Genomic DNA, 19,966 nt, shown 5'->3' with positions numbered 1-19,966 from the left:
TAAGATTGCTGCGTCAATGGATGTATGAAATTAATTACCCGCTACTAAGACTGATTTCCAATCCCTTTAAAACCTGGATCAAGTAAACCACATTAAGAGTAGTTGTTAAAAGCTTTGGTAAGGTTATTCCCCAAGAATTGTTTCTCCATCTTTCCTCCCACCACATTTACATGCTTTTCCTCCCACTTACATTGTTCTATCACTTTTTTTTTGCCATGCCCATTTGTGGTTTTGGTTTTTTGTTTGTTTTGTGGGGATAGTTACTATTTGATTCAGCTCACAAATTGATATTCACAGAATCATTAAAGCAAATTAAATGGGAATGCACATGGTGGTGAAAGGGAATGAATTTAGCCTTAAGCCAATTGTAAAACAATAACCTGAGATGTCAGAGAGTGCCTAGAATCCATTCAATCTCAAAGGATCTCAGAGGAGTTATATTTTGTGTTTAAACTAAAAATATTTTCAAGCTGAGTCTAAATCAGAATTTTTCCACTTTTCAAATAAAAGGGAAGGAAGTATTTTTGAATGAATGAATCATTTTGAAGCACTTAAAAATGCTGGAACTTTGTAAATACAAACACTTAATAGAATGCAGAAGTCCCACACTGAAACAGGAAAAATAAGTCAAGAATTCTCCTCTTTGTCTTCTTTTATCAAAAGTGTTTGTCAAATTCAAGAGTTACTTGCTTTCTAGAAGCAGCATTTGTCTAAAATAAACTATCTGGTCAAGTAAGATCATTTACCATAGCCAAAAAGCATGTGGACTTTGCAGCAGACTGCTGAAGAATACAAAAGTGAGGTCACAACTCAGAAACTGGCAAAGAAAACAGGAAACAAGGGTCCACAACACTTGGACTTCAAAACCAACTCAAGTGGTTTCATCTTAAAACTACATCCGTCTGTGCAGACTCCAGAGAAACTGGCTCTCTGACTAAAATACTAAATTAGCAAACAGACACTCACACTCTGTGGTAATATTATTGTCCAGATGGTCCTACATGTATATAGCTTCTGAAAATACCTACAGAGCAGGAAAGCAAGTCATATTCTGCACATCATTATATAATCATATTCACTTCCACATGACATGTCATCGATCACAAGGCAACCACTTTCGAAAGGAATAAATCCGAGGGATGTTTCCAATGTCACCACTGCATTGTTTCACAATACAATCTTGCAAAGAAGTCAGTTAAGACTGCAATCAAAATGAAGACTAAGAGAGAAGGGAAAATGGTAAGCAAAAAAGACCCAAGCATCTACAAGGAAAACATGCCAACTTATTTACTTAAAAAATACACTCTCTTCCTCACCAGCAGGAATTAGTATCTTCCTACAGCATCAACAAGCCTTGCATGGTTTCAAGAGTGATAGGGAAGCTGAGGGAAGAATAGGAGAAATAATGGGCAAGAGGACTTTAGCCATGTAGGAGTAAGCAGTAGAAACTTGATTCAGTAAAACATATTCTTAAAGCATTAAGATAAACCAGTGCCATAATATGCAGAGGATTTTCTTTTGTTCCTAAGACCAATAAAAAAGAGTATCTCATCCATAATTATGTACAGTTAGCCAAGTCAAGGATGATTTAAAACATTTGTTTGCTCTGTCATCTAAACAAGTGTCTCACTACATATTATTATTACTTGACCCACTGTTTCAGAAATCTCTCACATCAGAGACCAGTGTAAGCAGTAGGTTGGCTAAAAGCTTTCCATATCCAGTGATGAGGCTAGAAGCTCTGGAGTGTATCACAGCATAGCTGCATGCCATGAGAGGAAAGCCAAGGGGGTGGCAATTTTCCTTCCACTTCTCTAAGAAGAAAAAACTCCTCTTGCTGCTTTTTTAAATTCAGTCAACACTTGTTTTGATTAGGGTAAAGGAAAACATCCTCTGCAATATGAATCTTTTCCTGAAGATATGTTTGTCTGCTGATAATAGAGTTCAGATATTTACCTGAAGATAAAGAGGCAGGCTTTCCTGAATGGCAGACAGCAAAGCCACAGGCAGCTCTTTGTCCTGCTGGAGCACAGAGTGTGGCAGCAATAAGCAATCCACAATGCGAAACAACAGTTGCTGTGCCTTGGAAGTAGCCAGTATTGGTGCCCAGAACTTTACCAGACATCCTGTTTGGGGGGGGGGAAAAAAAATAAATCCTAAAGCAATTCACAGTTAAGAAAAAAAAATAACAAAGCCTAAAGAGACACTTATATTAAATTAGATAATCTGAGAATAGCAGCAGCAACTGAAATGTCTCGCTCCCATGTACTCATTCCATGGCATCCCTTCAAAAAAACCAAAACAACTCCAAAAGTCCATTTAGAGTTCATCAAAAAAAAGTGCTAAATTGACTCAATACATTACAGTTAGAAGTTTTTAAGCCAGTGAAGCTGCTTTAGGAAAAGTACAGCAATGCTAAAGAAAGGACAGTCTCTTACATCCCTGCAGAAAACAACTAAACTTGGTCCATAACGCCAACGCAATCAGCCCACATGCACCTAAACATTTACCTTGCTGTGTGCATTCATCCCATTTCAGAGAGCTATGCTGCCTTTGCCTTCCCTTCACATTCATCTAACACCACTGTGGCCACATCAGCAACTACTCACCCGGGAATTGAATGTTAGGAAAACATTAAATATCCTTCAAATTGTATTTAATTTCAGCAGATTAAAAAGAATAAGGGGCAGCCAACTCTATTAAACCAGCATGGTCTCACCAGATCTTTGTGGGCTCTCAATTCACTAAGAGCCTCAGACAACATCTTTTTTGTTTTCAGCACATCAACGTATCACTTGCATAGCTCTGAGCCAGTCTTAAGATCTTTAAAAAACAAAACAAAACAAAAACCTAAAAAGGTGTTGATGTGTAAATACCCTAACTCTGAGAAACATCTTTATTGCAGGTGAGGTGCAATTTTTCTTGAGAAAATAACTATACTCCAGAGTGTTGATACTCAAAACACACACTAAATAAAACGAGATTTCTACGTAGGGGTTCCAGACATTCTGAACTTTACATTTAATTAGAGGCAAGGAAAAGTTTCCTGGGCTGAAAATATGGGAATATCCCAAGAAAACATGTTTAAGACTTTGAAAATAATGAAAAATCAAAAGTAGGCTGCTACAAGATATTATTAATCTATAAAAGTCATTCATTACCATCTCTAAAAACAACGCAAAACAACATTAATCTTGTGGAGTGAAAGAAAACACAATGATCAATCATAGAGAAAGAGAACGATCACCTAACAATACTTCTAATAATGTTGTCTAAGCTTCCTGCTTTGAAAGAAACATGGTCATTCCAGCTAAAGTACTCCTTCTATTATCGTTCCTGTGATGTATGGGACAGTACAAGACACAATCTGACCACAGACGGGAGGTGTTTAGATTTGTTAAGTTTCTTGCTTTGTCCTTATAATTTAACAAGCCCACAGAATGTGAAGCAGTGATTGAAATACACTTAAATATTTTTTCTTTTAAACCTTTTCTATGTTTTCTTAACTAAAAAGAAAAGGACAATTTCTTGCCCACAACAGCATGACTGAAGATTAATCGCTTCCTACTGCAAAGAACAGAGAAGACAATACCAATCTAAAAAGGAAAATACCAATCTAAAATTACTTTCCAAGGCTCCAATCCACATCTGGGTATCTGAAAACATTTAATTTGATATACGTCTTGTGTATCAAAATATGCCAATCTTGCAATAGAAAAGTAAAGTATTTTACAAAACCCTAATTCCACTACATTTGATGCACCTTTTGATCTCGGTCATGCTTTCGCTGTGCTCCATATAATCACGATTTGAACTGCATTTGCATGCAGATTATTACGTCTGTCTTTGAGATACACAAGGTTTACTCTATTTTTAAAGGTAAGTGGGTCAGACTGGCACAATTCATTGATAATACACAGCACTCTTCTTTTTCTATTCTATCAGTGGTTCCATGCTTAATGAACAAATGCTAGAACTGAGCCTTAGTAAAGTACAGAGTGTATGTAAGAGAAGCAGTTCCAAAAGAAAGCAAATTACATTCCTAAGCCAACTTGGCCACTAACATAACTTCAGTAAATATGATGCAGCCTGTCATAATACTGCTTATCATAGAATATCCTGAGTTGGAAGGGACCCCCAAGGATCATCAAAGTCCAACTCCTTGTTCTGCACAGAATCACCCCAAGAATCACATCACGTGCCTAAGAGCATTGTCCAAATGCTCCTTGAACTCTGGCAGGCTTGGTGTTGTGACCACTTCCCTGGGGAGCCTGTTCCAGTGCCCAATCACCCTCTGGATGAAGGATCTTTTCCTAATATCTAACTTAAACTCCCTGAAAAAACAGTTTTAAACTCTACCTTACCCCTCCACATTGGCCCTAACCAAATCTACCTACAGTTTGCTGAATTCTATGACTCTGGCTCCACTTCTATTTCTACCTTTACACTACACAAAGATTGAAAAATTCATTTAAATAAGTGGTTCTCTGGCGAGTGATTTCACTGGTGAGCCAGGCTATTCCCCGTAGCTTGGATACCTAACACCAAGTGCATGTTGCCTCAATCCACATGGTTCAAAACTTGGGATTCTTTAAGAAGGGTGTACATCCACTTTTATGCTCTACAGGAAAAATTCAGAGCTCATCACTTTCATTTAAAATATGAGTGGGAAGAGAAAGGAGACAACAAAAGACCTCATATCAAAAGGTCTCACGACCCGCTATGGGAGGAACAGATCCACTGTGGGCATAAATTGCTGGAACTTCAGGAACTGCTATGACTTATAACAATTCTCACTACTGCTAAATAGTCAAAAACTGACTCCTGTCACTGTTTCTGAGTTTGTTTGGGTTAAACATTTAGTTTTCAGTAGTGAAAGACACAAAAACATTTTACTCTTGAAAATAGTGATTTGCAGGGGTAATAAAGAACCCTACAAACAAAAACCACAAAGAGGTTAGACATCAGGATCAAAGAAAATCTTCAGAAAGAAATTAAATATCTAACTGTAACATCTTGGTGAGTTTCTTTTTTAAACCATTAAATATTATATAGGAAATATATATATGGATAGTATAGGGGAAAAAAAGTATTAAAAATTTATTTTATTGATGCCTTAAAACCATTTCCTAAAAAACACAAAACAAAACAAAACAAACAGGTTGCAAAATATTTACCTATGATCCAATACGTAAGCTGCAGACCTTCTGGAGGTCCTTTTGCCTTCAGATAAGGTTTTACATACTTTAATACATCACCTAAATACTCCAGAGTCTTTGCTACCATGGCAGATTTCTCAGGGAGTGTCTGAAGGCCACTGTAAGTTCTACCAACAGCCTGAGAAAAAAACAAAAACATTGAAAGAAATATAAATAAACTTACTAAGTATCTCATGAGATTTTTGTGAGTAATTTCTTTTTCCACCCTCCAGTCTGATATATAGTTCCTTTTCACTAAAATTGTCCTATGAAAGTAACACAGAGATAGGTGTACAGTACCTTAATGAACTGGACCAGAGCATATTTTGGGTCTTGCTTGAAAACTGATTCTTCAACATGAGCCTTTGAAAGAATGTTTTCTACTTCTGAGAGTTTAAAAATCAGTCTTGTCATTTCAGTCAGCTGCTCCATATAGGCTTTCCCTGATTATTTACAAGAGAGCACAGCAGTAAATACAGTATACAGTTATGCTTTTAGATTTACTTTAATCCCAAAATGATAAAGTGAAACATTATTTTAAAATGTTTAAAACACAAGGATTCTGCAACCAACTGTATCTCTCCAGACAAAGACCATATTACAATTATAAGACAGTGAAGAGTATTAAGTATGGATAACCAAGTCTTTCATAGTACTGATGTTTGGGGTTTTTTTCAAAATCTACAAAATGTGTATGAAAAATAGTCACTAGAAGATGTGTTCTAAAGATAATTAGAACTGCAATGTTTTTAGAAGAAGTGATAAAGTATTTCTCTAAGAAAGCAAAATATCCAACACAAAAAAGGGCAGAATTAATTACAACTAGATTTTTTTCCCCTTTTCTCTTCTTTTAGGCCGTTCACAGCATGATTTCTAACTATTTACTTCAGATTCACTTTTTTTAGAGCAGTTTCTCCATGGGGGAAAAATAGCTTGTCTCCTTGGGAGCAAGTTTTTATTCTTTGCTTCCAAGGAAACAAGCTCTTTTATCTTTCTTTGTGATAAATTTGTCATATGCAGAGCAGGCAAACTATCAAAAAATAGCACAAGCAGTGTAAAGAAACACATTTTGTAATTAGGTAAAAGTAAAGGAATACAAACAAAAATACATTTTGTAATTAGCTGAAAATGTTTGCCAGCTTTGCAATATAGAATCGTTACTGCAAACATTAGGGAAATGTGAACACTTACCAACTGTTCGCTCAGCATCTGTCTTGGCCAGAACACCACTTGGTTGATCTATGAACATTTGCAAAACGCATCGAAACCAAGAACGTACTGTCAGAGCTTCATAGGATGTATATCCCATACTAGAAAAAGCTTCACGCAGTGAACTGCATAGGTAGAAGAGGAAGAAAAAGGTAGGGTGATCTAATAAAAGTAGGCAAAAAGGGTAGCAGAGCGTCTCATTTGGCTGTAGACATAAAGAAAGAGTGCATAGAAACAATTAAAGTAACAGAAAGGTCAACTGGCATTGCTTTTGCATACTCTGCAGACTTTGCTCATAATATCCTGATGCCCAAACAGAAAGAACATGATAAATTTGCTAAAGCCACCTATGGTAATTAATATAAAGGCATATATACACATGTACATGTGTTTTGGCTACATAAAACAGGGTGGAGGGAAATTCACACAATGGGAAATGCCTTACTCTAACAGTGGGTAACTTGATAGCATTGTCTAAACTGACAGTGTACAATGCTGGAAATAGTTTATCTGAAGCAGCCTGGAACTCCACATTGCCACTACTTAAGCTACTCCAGCCTTTCGTAGAAAGCTAGCCCAGGTGTCCCGCACTACTCTGAGGTTTGCTTCGTTCTAATTACAGTAAAGATGGAGAAGGTCTGCTTTAGCAAATCAAGTTATGTTATGTTCAAAACACATGAAAAGGGAACTATAAAAAGGCACCCTGGAGATGAGAAAGGAAACCCCTTTCTCATGGCAGTACATTACAGACGTATGCATTTATGCATGTATATACACACAAGTATAAATATCACACAAACTTGCTGTATATACTTTCAATCAAACACTCGCTACCATTCGACCATTCAAGTGTCAGAACAAAGTCACTCAGTGCACAATCCCTGTACTCTACTGTTCCGTAATTATAAACTTTTACTTGCCTTACTACAATGAGTAGCTGCTACAGTCACTCTTACCCAAGCATATCAGCCTCACATCATTAATTCTTCAGAAACTCCTTGCTAAAAGACAGTGGGTCTGTTCTGCATTCTGTTTCCAGTTCCTACCAGAGGAGCTCCATGTGTGCTTCAGGTCAGCGAAATTTCTCGAAAGTAGTTACACCTTTTATTTGAGATATTTCCTCCCCGATCAGTCATAGGTACTTCAACTTTAATGAAAAATGCTTGTACTCTTTTCTTGATATATGTACACCTTTATTTACTTATTTTCTACTGCTCATGCTTGCAACAGAAAGTCAACACTTCCAGATGGAAACCAAACTGGATTCTGCTTCTCACTAAACAACATTTATAAAGTTGTTGTCTATTTTTTCTTTTTTTTGCTTCATTTACTTAAAACCAGTGACAACTGTATATTTTGTCAGAATATCCCTGATGAAGTACTACTGAAAAAGTAAGGAGACCAAATGCAAGGAAATAAAATGAAAAAAATGAACGTTGTATTCCAGTACCAAAAGAGAAAAAACAGGATGCCTATGAACTTAATGCTCTTTGCAATAATGTGTAAACAATTTCAGCCTCATGTAATCTTCATGTACACAGCTAGTCTACTTGGCCACAAAGGCTCACAAAACCACTTTCTGTTATAGTCTCACTCTTATTTTTCTTGCTTTCTGGTAGGTGGGCCACTTTGGCACTCTTCCTAAAACTGGAGAATAATACGCTTCTAATCCTTAGAAAGGAAAGAACAATAACTACCTGCTAGAAGCATGGTAAGTGGTCCTTTTAAAACAGTGATCTTATTCACATGCTCAAAGTTAGTTTAAACACGTTATAACACTATCATGCACTACACAATGTGGTTGTGGTAAGAAACTTTCAGGCACTACTGTGAAAGAAATGCCAAAGCTTGTGTGTATGTTGCCAGAGCTTACAGGGTATGTAACAGTATTGGCAACAAAAGAATCTTTTTACTTTTTAACCGAAAATGTTTGATATGAAAATTATCAGAGTGCAGTAACCATGAAGTTTTAAGATCCCATCACTTAGATACTTTGATAACTTTGGCTCTACAAGTGCCTAAGGTAAATAAGTACATGAATCATGCTACAAAAAATTGCTTTCAAGATAACAGTGTTTAGAGTATTGATACCTCTACAGTCTACCAAAAATGTCTTACCTTAGATTACCATTGCTCTTTTACCAGGAATCTGAGCACCCTCCAGCACTGTTAGTAAGATGGGAACATACCTTTGCCTATTCTCAGATACTTAAGTTTTTAACTAGTTGGTTCGAGGAAATTGATAAGAGAAACAATTCTCCTGGAGGGTGGGCAATGGAAAACCCAACAGTTTAAGGGTAAAATTATCTGCCTCTGCATGAGTGCATTCTGTCCCATGCTTCCAGATTCAGGAAGGAGATTCAGGAAAGCAGAGAGTGAAAACACATAAGAGAAAACCAGAAAGAGTGAGGGCATACACACAAATAAGCAAAAGACAAATGTCCATTATCACCTAATTATGGAGCCATGCTTTCTCCTGCTAATTCTCTCAGTATGGATGGAGGAACCTGACACTGTCAGTTAGTTCACAACGCAATCTGCCAGAGGAGGTTAAGTCCCTCTCATTCCTTTCTAAGGCAGTATTTGGAAACAAAGCTTTGAATTCCATCAGAGTGCAAGACCCACTCAACGTGGGTTTTCCAGATTGCTGCACAAGTGCTCTAACCTGTCAGATAATGTACACCAGATAATTGCATTTTGAGAAGAAATTTTGGCAGCAGGGTTGTATTAGAAACTTGATATGTGTGCACACTCTGCACTTGCTAATGCAATTGTGCTTACAAACACTTAGAAAAAGGAATTTTGGGCCATGGTTCCATATACCATAAATGTTACCTCAGCTAGCATAAAAATGTATCTGTATATGTCAGATGCTTAATGAATACTGCCAAGGAATACTTAAGTGATTGCTTTCAATCACTTACTTGAATGTTTACTAGGGGGACCTGGAAATTAACCTTGAGAACCTAAATAATTTCAAAATTTCAGTTTAGGCATCAAAATGATCTCACCTGAAGAATAACAAGATTCAAATTATAAAGTTCAAATTATAAAAGGGAATTTATATGCCTAACTCTTATTGCATTCAGCATGTGCTAGGTATCTGCATCTTTGAATGAAACTCACCCTATAAAGATAAATAAAAGAGAAATATGGCAATTTAGAGGACTGAACACTCCTCTCCCGAGTTCCAAACTGACACGCAAGGAACTAAATGCAACTTTTTTTAACACCTCCCTGCAAGAAGGCCACAGCTTCATCTTTGTCAATCACACTTAAATAATCTTTATCATACCCTGACTTACAGTTATGCTCCTTAGTACACTATGTACCCTAAAAATGTGCAACATTTTTCACTTTCAAATACAGTCCGACACAGAAATACTCCCTCTTTCTCTCTCATTTCTCACCTCCCCTGCTTCCAAAACCTGATTCAGAAGCGGGCAAGGCATGGAAAAAGACATGCCACAAAATCCACCACCACCCATCTATCTTAGGTCCACAGGGGCTTACTTAGAGAAAATAAAATTTCTCATATATATAAAACTCTGACTGGATTGTCCTGGTGCTTGAGAAGCTGCAAAGAACCTGGACCACCTTACTGAAACATTACCATTTGAAGTAACATTTTCCACAGGTCTAATGAAGGATGAAAAGGTGCTGGAAGAACAAGTAGTCACAATTTTTCACCTGTTTTGAATGAGATGACTTAGATATCTTGCCACTAGCTGAGGCCACACCATGTCGTCCCATCCAAACAGCTGCATCATTGATAGAACAGGCTGTGGCTGGAGATCTGAAAGGGCTTTGCTGGGTATATCCAAAGCTAAGAGAGTAAAACCTGTTTTCAAAGAGAGAAAAAATATCTTAATAGTTTCTCAGTACATCCCTGTTCCACTAAAAAGCATTGAAAATTAATTACAATTAACAGTGTGCAGCCTGGGCAACTGTTCTAACAGAGAGTGCACCCACGTCAAAAATGTCTCTATCCCAAGCAATTTCTAAGTCATCAAGACACACTGGCTGCAAAGGAGGGAAAATGGATCCAAACATATGCAATTTTAAATAGATTCACAAACCCATATATTATAAATCCTGAAGGCACAACCTGCTTGTTTGTCTTGACCTCCCTTTCTTACCTTCATCCACTACATCTTCCCTTGTACAAGTAAGTATTACTGTGCTTTACAGGGTTGAGTTTTATTTATTTGTTTTGTTGTTTTTACACATTTCTCAGAGTGAAGAACTGTATCTGTAAAGAATTTCTCTCAGTAAAAGCTGGTACCTTTGTATTTTTAGAATAGGCTTTCATGTATCAAAATTTACCATACAAATAAAGCCCTGTAGACAAGTTTACTCTTGGAAAGGATCTTCAAGTAACAGTTGCAGATCTAGAAACTGGGGCAGTACTTTGTGCATAATTTTGTTAATGAAGCATAACCTTTTGCTGTTTCTGTTATGTTTACTGTACAATCTATATCTAACACTATCAGAATAAAAAATACAGTGCATTCTTTATATTGAAAATGACAAGTATACTAAAACTCAGAAAGAAAACGTAATCTGAAATGCTGAGTGGTTTTTTGGCTATAGGAAATAAGAAGCATCAAACAAGTCAGGAAAACTGAATTTAGAGGGCAATGGAAAAGGGGCTCACTAGTTCCCAAATTCTCCAGTTCAAGTTAGATATACATTAATATTAAAATAATTATAAACCTGCATGCATTGAAAAGATTAATTAGATGGAAAAGGCTAGTTTTCAGAAACAACAATGACATTATTTTTATTAATGGTATAGGGGCAGACTACCTTAAGCCATGAAGGAGTTCACATTTCCTTATGTGCCTTTGAAAAAACAAACTCTCTATATATATAGAGTCCCCACGCTGCCTTAGGTGAGGAAGCATTTTGTGGCAGCCTTTTTCCAGAGATTTCTGCAGCATCAGCCATAACATAGTTTGGGGAGAAATGGGAGACAGAAACAGTAATGTAAGTCCCAGGCTATTTGCCTGGCAGGGGGAGCAGGAGAGCTGTGACAGCTGCTCTCTCCTCTGGGCTGCAACCTCTAAGGCAAGAAGCTCATACAGTGCAGGAAAGGTTTGCCTTCCTCTGTAGTGCTACCTAACACATCTCTATAAAGCAGGTCACAACTGCACTCCCCTGCTTCTCAGAGGAGTTTATAATAGGTTGCTGCTCTTGCTATTTCACTGTGCTAATATAAAATAATAATAAAAAAAAAAAAGATATGACACTGTAGGAAATGAATGAAGTTTGACATTAACAACCTCTTCCTTTGATTTGTATTGCTGTTTCTCACAGACGCTTCAGTGGTGTGAAACCACTACTGTTGCACACTGCCTCCTTCATTAATGTTACCTCCTAACTACCACAGAGCTGCTTTAAATGAAGCATCTTGTAGCTTTTCCATTACCAACTCAGTACTCCTGAGCTTGTAACTTTATCTAATTCATATCATGAAGGGAAAAAATATTTTATATTTCACTCCTCTGAATTTTAGTTAAATGGATACAAGATCTCATTGTAACTACAGAATACAATGCTAGCTACAGATGTTAAAGATCAAACTGGGATATCTTTCTATTCACTGCCAAGCTGACTTGTTGCATGTGGAGTTCACACACATATGGAATGTTTACTTCAAGGTTAAACACCTCCATATTATGAAATATTTTTATGACCATAACGGTTTGGCTAAAAACAATTGTCATATAAGCAACCTTTTAAAAATTGTCATTTTCAAATGAAAAATATTATTTTTAAATATTTAGTTTGTATTTCAACCATAATGAATAGTTCAACACAAAATTATAGTAAACTTCTACAAAAGTATGTAAATATAGTGAAAAACATTATTCTTATTTATATTGTATAACATTTGCAACGTTGATTATAATCTGTGACTAGTAGTGAAAAAGAAGCCAGGTTTGTATAGCTTCAAACCCCTTTGGTGTTCTCAATCTGTTTGTATACTATTAAGGAATTCAACACTATAATACTTCTTTGTGTCAAAACATTTAGCATAGAATCTACTTTTTTGCATTTATGCATAGTTAAATATCTCAAAATACAAAATCCTTGAAAATGTTGTGACCCAGAAAATAGCACCAAATCCAGTAAGTCGCGGGGGGGGATCAGTGCTAACCTGCAGCTGTATCAGCAAGCTGAGGGGAAGGGGGCATCTGTGACATTCTCTGGCTCTTCAAGTAGGGAAAGAAATTTCTCCAGAGAGCACTGGCGACAGCAAGGTGGTGCTCTTTAGCCACTAATGGAAGCTGTGCGTCTGGGACTATGTTCCCCAGCTGAAGCCCCTGGCTTACACGTTCATGCACACTCCTAGGAAGAAACAAAAACAATGTTTACGTTCAATAAATGAAAAATTCACATCTTTTTAAAAGGCATTTACAACTACTTTAAACTGTAGAGCCTGGGAACTGAAGGATCATTTTGTGCAATTAAAACCTTTATGCAAAGATATTATGCATACCAGTTATTTGATGGATGAATGATGGCATATTAAGCACCATAAAGTTAATGTTAATTACTAATGTCAACCATTAATTATATGCTTTTTAATATGTCAGATCAAAATGAGAAATTGGCAGCTTTAAAATGAATATCTGCATTTTGCAACTGCTAGCATGACAAGCAAGTCTGCTTCCAATCCAAAGCCAGGTGCTTCTTTAAAATTTTTGTCACCAGAATTTTTAGGATAGGGTTGTGTTCAGCAAATAATGGCAAATAATTTTGATCAATTGTAAAGCTTCCTTCCAAAATCTACTTCTCATTTGTAAAACCTCAGTAGGTACGAGTTTAGATAAAAGATTCATTTTATCCTGATGCACTGCATACAATTAGGTTTGACAGCAATGCCCACAGCTTTGTTAGTACAGTAAAGACAAAAGTTACCACTACACATAACTCCCGTCTCTTCCGCAGACAATGTGGCATGAATTCAATAAGGCACTCAATTTTCTTTGATTCTTCTAGTACCATTCCTGCTACTTAATCTAATTTGGAAGTTGTGACTTTCTAGAGGTTTAATAGAGATATGTCTGCAGGGAATCAATGTTCTCAGAGAAATGGGAGGGGGGGGAGCATTAATAAATTTGTCTGGTAGAGCAGGATAGGAGGCATTACAGTACCGGGCTGATCAACTAAATAACATGCTTATTAAAAACAATCTGTAGGAACGCACTATCATTCCTGTTCCTATTTATCTTCTGGTCAACTCAATTGAGATTGTGCATTAAAGCACAGGCAGCATTATTACATTTGCTTTATTAAATTCTATAAACAGCACTGTAAAGTCAGAGTCAAGATATTTATAAGATAACAGTAAACAGCAGAGGCATTGAGACTTGCCTTAACACTAACATTTGTAGAATAATATTTTTCCTTAACTGCCATTCTCACAATAGCAATTGTTTCACAAAAATCTTCCCCTAGATCTTTATCCTATGCTCACCCTAATTTGAAATAAACCAAAACAAAAATAGAAAAACTGGTTCCCTTCTGGGAACATGGGAAAATTATGAAAGAATTACACAACTCGCAGAACTCATTAGGACATCTGAAATGGAATAATTTTAAATAAAGAGTAGGCTGGCTGCAAGGCCTTCCCATACTAGGGTTGATATTAGAAGCGCATCTCATTATATCAACTTAGTATCCAAAAATTCTGCGAAACACATAATTTAAAACATAAAACATTCTGGCTGCCAAAGGTAACGATACCTTATGCCTGCCTGCAGGTATTCATTAGTTTCAACAGGACAGACAGAGAATTGAGCATCAGCTACTTTTCGAATGGCTACATTTAGCAGACAAGGAAAGGTATGCAATATTTGGAGGAATCAAGTATTTCTTTGAGAGACGGCATGAATCCAAACACAGGAACAGAAGCCAGGAATTCTAAACCCAACATTTATTCCCACTGTGGCTTCACATAAATCATACAGCCTTTGTTAGCCTCAGTTTCCCAGCCATGATATTTGGATAGTAAGACAGCTTACCCTTTAAGGATGCTGTGAAAACAATCAATGCTTAGAAACTGAGGATTATATTCGGTATGTCAGGTGGTATTCCTATTTACAAGGCATATTCTCAAGTCAACATGAATTGAAATAGAAGCAAGATTAGCATAAAAAGCCAAGCAACACTTCTTTGGGAGCATCCCCTTATTAAAAAAAGGACAAAGAAAAGGGTGAAGATATAGTGAGGTCTAGAGGATACACAAAAAAAAGTAAAAGCAAGGCTAAAGAAACAAAAAAATTATTATTGCCTATTACAAAAAAAGTGTAACAGTACAAACAAAGGGCTTTTCTGTTTTATTTTGTTAAGAAAGGAACGTATGATGCCTCATAATGCAGAGAATAAAACTTCTGGGACCAAATTCTGCCCTACTGACATCCAGACTATGCTTTAAAATCGCACAAAGACCTTTTTCTCTCCTCTAAATTGCCTCTCCAAAGACGGGTGCCTTGCATCTCCTTTAGCCATCTATGCAAAGTAGAAGGGTGTACAGACTTCCAAAGTAAGGTAATATATCTCTGTGTCAGTGGAAGGGCAACACGTACAGATCAGTATTTATGTTTATTCATAGTAACCTACACAAATGCTTGCAATAAGGTAAATGCTTAGAATCGATGAGGCATCAATATATGCTGCAGCTGATGTAGCCAGCTACTTCTACCAACAAGCACATTTTTTAACTCTATAAAAATATAAATAAATGTAATTTTACTTTTTATTCAGCCTTCTATATTTTTCTAACACTAGACAAGCATACCATCAAACATCACTCCATTTCTAGAACTTTATCCATTTAGCTTCCCATTGCGTTAAGAGCTCTGGAACCACCAGTTGCCTCATTACAATGGTAACTTGCTGTGGTTTTTACTTGATTTAAATCATTATTTCCTACTACTGTAAAAAGAGGTGTGTTTTTTTTCTCATTTTGCCATCAGATCAAATAAACTCTGGGTTTATTAAAGAGGATTGTGCTGGATGTATAGGTACAGTAGTAGCATATGGGATTATTTTCTACATCCTACACCTGGTAAGGAATTGGAGCCATTTATTTCTCTGCATGTAAATATTATAATTTTATAATCATAAAACATGACCTTGCAAGCCTGCATTACTAAAATGGAGCCAAACTTTAGGTCTAGCCAGAAGAGTAAATACAAAAATTCAGCAGCCTGCCTAGATGATGGAAACTTTCAAATCACTACTAGTCCCTAATCTGCACTGCACACATATTGACATCCAGACTTAATGCAATATCATTTAATTTGATCTACAAGGATTCAGAACTTCCCATCATGATAGAAGACATCTCTCCTACCAGCATTGCCAAGAGCTACTACTATCAGGGACTCTCACAGGCTAAGAACACAGATCCTGGTTTCTTCCCAGCTCCTCAGCTCCCAGGCTAAGCCAGGCCATCCACAGCATCTACAAAACTCAGCTGCTCAGTACAGCCAAGATTAAGCTCGTGAAAGTCTTTTTAAAAGACCTGGATGACCTTTTGATGTTGAAACAAATAAATAATTACACCACCTGAAAGACCAACACCCTTGGATAAACTAGGAAATTGGGAAGAGATATACGAATATTTCTAAAATGATAAATGGTTTTGATGCTTAGAATTTCAACTACAAACACCAGTTACTTCAAGAAAACCTCAGGCAAAGTGAAATGAAGCAAAGCACCATCACACTCAGATTCAAAGAGAGGTAACAGGTGTTTTGTGCCCTGTGCAGATAAGTTGAACTGGAAAAATACCTAAATTTGGAGATTTCTCTTCCAAACATTTTCCCTCTTTTTACATCACTAAGATAATCAACACAGTTCATAGAATCATAGAATGGTTTAGATTGGAAGGGACATTAAAGATCATGTAGTTCCAACACTCCTGCCATGGGAAGGGACACCTTCCACTAGACCAGGTTGCTCAAAGCCCCGTCCAACCTGGCCTTTGAACACTTCCAGGGATGGGGCATCCACAACTTCTCTGGGCAACCTGGCTTTACCACCCTCACATATCTAACCTAAATTGCCTCTCAGTTAATACCATTACTCCTTGTCCTATCACAAGGCAAGGAAGGGATCCCTCTCTGGCTTCCCTGTAGGCCCCCTTCAGATACTGGAAGGCTGTTGTGAGGTCTCCATGCTAGCTTCTCTTAGCCAGGCTGAACAGTCTCAACTTTCGCAGCCTGTCTTTGTAGGGGAAGGTACTCCAGTCCTCTTATCAGCTTCACGCCCTTCCTCTAGACTTACTCTGACAGGTCATATCTTTCCTGTGCTCAGGTCCCCAGCGACCTCCACGTGGGCAGAATCACCTCCCTCCACCTGCTGGCCATGCTTCTTTTTGATGCAGCCCAGGATATGGCTGGCTTTCTGGGTAGTTTCTAATTTTGATATTTTGGCAACAAATGCATTGTGCGTTGGTCCTATTTTAACGTAACCACAGATGCAGGAATAGAAGTGACTAGGAAAGTGGAGGCTTCTTCAGCTCTGGGGTAGCTATGAAGATTTCAGCATACAGCACCAAAAAGATATGGAGATTAGCTGATGCAGAGAACAATAAAGTGAGAATTTTGACATCATAAGACAGAAGAACTTTACATTCTCTCAACAAACCCTGGACACGGGTGATGTCAGCTACTCGGCAATGTGTGCAACAAAGCTATCAGCTGAAAATCTTCCAAAAATAAAAAGCTGCATTAATACAATGAAAAGTATGTGTGTTGCTGCTGAAAAGAGTAGCAACAAGCTACACATTAAACATAGCATTAAAATAATATCCAAAATAGAAGTGCCAGTGTTGATACATCATACAGAAAGGTGCTTTTCCTTCCCTTCCCCCTTCTTATTTGCCAATACAAAGAAATTATATAGCACTATTGTATGAGAGAAGATTGGGCTTTCCTGTAGAAATCTATCTAGTCATGTTTTCTGTGGTTGTATAAATCTTACAGCAAGGAGATTTAAACTCAAAATTTGTGCTACTGCTACAGGTGCAAAACTCAGACCTCTGCTACACAGCAGTACCACTCAGCTTTCAGTGACCAAACAACATTTAGCACACCATTTCAGAATTAAGTTTAAAATTACTCATCCAATTTCACTTCCTTCAAATGCCATATACCATCAACATTTTTTAATAACTCTACTGATTTCTTCCTGTCATTCTACCAGAACTGTTTCTTATGGTGACCAGAACTGGAAGCCACACATATTTCCAGTAACTAGTCCTATCCAAGATTAAGCTTAAAAAGATCCTTGTGTGTCTTCCGTATGCCTTTGAAAATAATCCAGTATGAGTATTCAACTAGTTGACTATTATGCCATTTAATTACATGCTAGTTATAGAAAATTGCAGCTATAGCACTTATTCATTGATCCCTATGGATACCAACTTTCATGTTGACAAACTCACTGTTCAAATTCTACATAGGAATTTGTTCATCGACATTTACTTATTTTCATCTGTGCTTCAAATATGCAGTTGACACTAAATATATGTAACATTTCTGAAATTGTAACCATTTATACTACCATAAAACATAATACAAAGGGTGAAGGAAAACATACTTTAGAGTGAGTTCAGTGCTTTCATACATAATTTTAAAAAACGTTAAAAAAGGAAAGCTAGTTTCAGTATGGACTGTAATACTGGTATTCACAAAGGCAAAATCAAAATGGTTGCATCTAGGTTCAGGTCTGCTTTCAATGAAGTATTATAGCACTGTACCAAGTAAGAAACTGCATAATCCTACCTCTCTTGTACATGCAGATTCATGCAAAGGAAATGCATCTGGATTCACAGAAGTGGCACGCTAGCTGCACAGTGGTTCCACGATGGCCCAAGAAAGCGCCCTACCCTAACCATGCTTAGAGACTGGTGGCAAGTCATAGATGTGGATTTTAGGCATTTCATAGTAAAGGTTTTTGGCTTCCTGATCACTGGTGAATGACTGTGACCACTTGCCTTAATGTATGAAAAGGTGAACATCCTTTGCCTTGGCCATAGTTATAAATGCAGGTGTGCTGGGTGGCAGAGCTCTGCACTGAACTCTTGGTTATCAGTGTGTTTAGTCAGGGCACTGACAGCATGCTTACAAGAATTTTAAGTGCTAAAACATCTGCTTTATGGCCTCAAAGTGCTTAAGCTGGATGCTAAACAGCTAAGGCCTGTGAAAACAGCCTTAATGCCTCTGAGCATACACATTTTGGTACCTAGGGAAATGCAGTGCTTAAAACTGAGTCACCTATACACTTTCAGACACTTTCACATTTAGCCTGTTTCAGTGAAACATGCATGAAGGAAGGTGACTAAATTCTACCCAAGTTTGATTCAAACACCCAAGCCCTCTTTTAAATCTGTTTCTAAGCTTTTGGGATGCAATTTCTTTTTTATATCCCTTTATATAGCAGCCAGTATATTGAGACTGGTATGACTGCAGTAGGAACCAGACAGAAGAAGCAATCCACCTCAAATCAGAATCTCTCAATCCATATTGCTCCCAGATCTGCAATATACATACAAACTGTCTATAAAAAGTTTCTTCATATTTGAGCAACAGCCTTTTCACTCTTTGATAATTCAAAAAACCCTAAAAAGAGCAAAGAATTTTCACTCACCTTTGTGGAATTAAAAATGAGATTTCAAAAAGCTAAGCAAGATGAGAAATTCAAGAAAAAAAATAAATTTTCCCATACATCAAAAGAAACATTTGAAAATAGATCTCACAGTTCATAATGTGTCAGCACTGCATAAGCCATAATAACAGCATCACCACTAGAGAGCTGTACTGCTGACTGTACAAGCAGAACTGGAAAAATCACGATGCCGTATTATCAAACATTAACTATCAGCTCAGTATTTAGTAAATGATGTTTCAGTGTTCTTCCTTCATTAAACCATGTGTTTAAACATTTACTAAAAAAAAAAAAAGGATGTCCGAATAATATGCCTGGCTATGAATGTGTATGATGATCAATGACTGGTGCGATGAGGTAGGGGAGGCTAACAAGGGAAAAGGGATGCTTCTCGGAACTCTTACATGCAGGATTCTTATCCGTTAAACTCACCCATGGTGCTTAAGTCCTTTATAGCACAGACTTGCACAACATCATAAATATCAGTGTGACAATATACCTTCACTAGACACAACAACATGAAGCATATACAAAGTGACAGTCTTAGATGTTGGATGAGATCCAAAGGGCTACAAGGATGTAATGGTTAAAAAGCAGGGCACAAACAGATCTCAGACTCCTGAATAATAATTCCCAAACCGCTCACTTAGTCAGATCACCCTCTTTTGACCAGGAAGTTCCCTAGGTGTCTGCAATTCAGCTACACAAGAGCCTTGAGCTTTGTACCTAACTCACAATCTCTGTCACTGGGGTCCAGAAATCTGATCATGACTAACCCACAGGAAAAAAAAAAGAAGGCTGCATATGGTGCAGCAGTAGCCACATTCACTTTCAAAAACAGAATACAGTTTTTTTATGTAACAAGAAATGAA

General features: G+C 37.2%; 1 protein-coding gene across 2 annotated transcripts in view; it reads right to left on the bottom strand.

The window, feature by feature from the left end:
* Nucleotides 1–19,966, bottom strand: part of MMS22L (MMS22 like, DNA repair protein) — a 100,179-nt gene that overhangs the window by 17,093 nt on the left and 63,120 nt on the right. For both annotated transcript variants that reach the window (XR_007628942.1, XM_050315576.1), the window contains exons 15-20: nucleotides 12,571–12,761; nucleotides 10,098–10,248; nucleotides 6,390–6,532; nucleotides 5,499–5,641; nucleotides 5,178–5,337; nucleotides 1,957–2,126 (exon numbers count right to left, since the gene is read on the bottom strand). Coding sequence is in view for 1 of the 2 variants with exons in the window: in XM_050315576.1 (XP_050171533.1) it covers nucleotides 1,957–2,126; nucleotides 5,178–5,337; nucleotides 5,499–5,641; nucleotides 6,390–6,532; nucleotides 10,098–10,248; nucleotides 12,571–12,761 (958 nt within the window). In the remaining variant the exon portion in view is untranslated. The remainder of the gene's footprint in view (nucleotides 1–1,956; nucleotides 2,127–5,177; nucleotides 5,338–5,498; nucleotides 5,642–6,389; nucleotides 6,533–10,097; nucleotides 10,249–12,570; nucleotides 12,762–19,966) is intronic.

The sequence above is a fragment of the Myiozetetes cayanensis genome, unplaced genomic scaffold, assembly GCF_022539395.1.
Source record: "Myiozetetes cayanensis isolate MyiCay16 unplaced genomic scaffold, myiCay2020 scf2-11, whole genome shotgun sequence".
NCBI classification, from domain to species: domain Eukaryota; kingdom Metazoa; phylum Chordata; class Aves; order Passeriformes; family Tyrannidae; genus Myiozetetes; species Myiozetetes cayanensis.
Note: the sequence above shows the minus strand (reverse complement) of the source record. Positions and strands in the feature narration are given on the sequence as shown.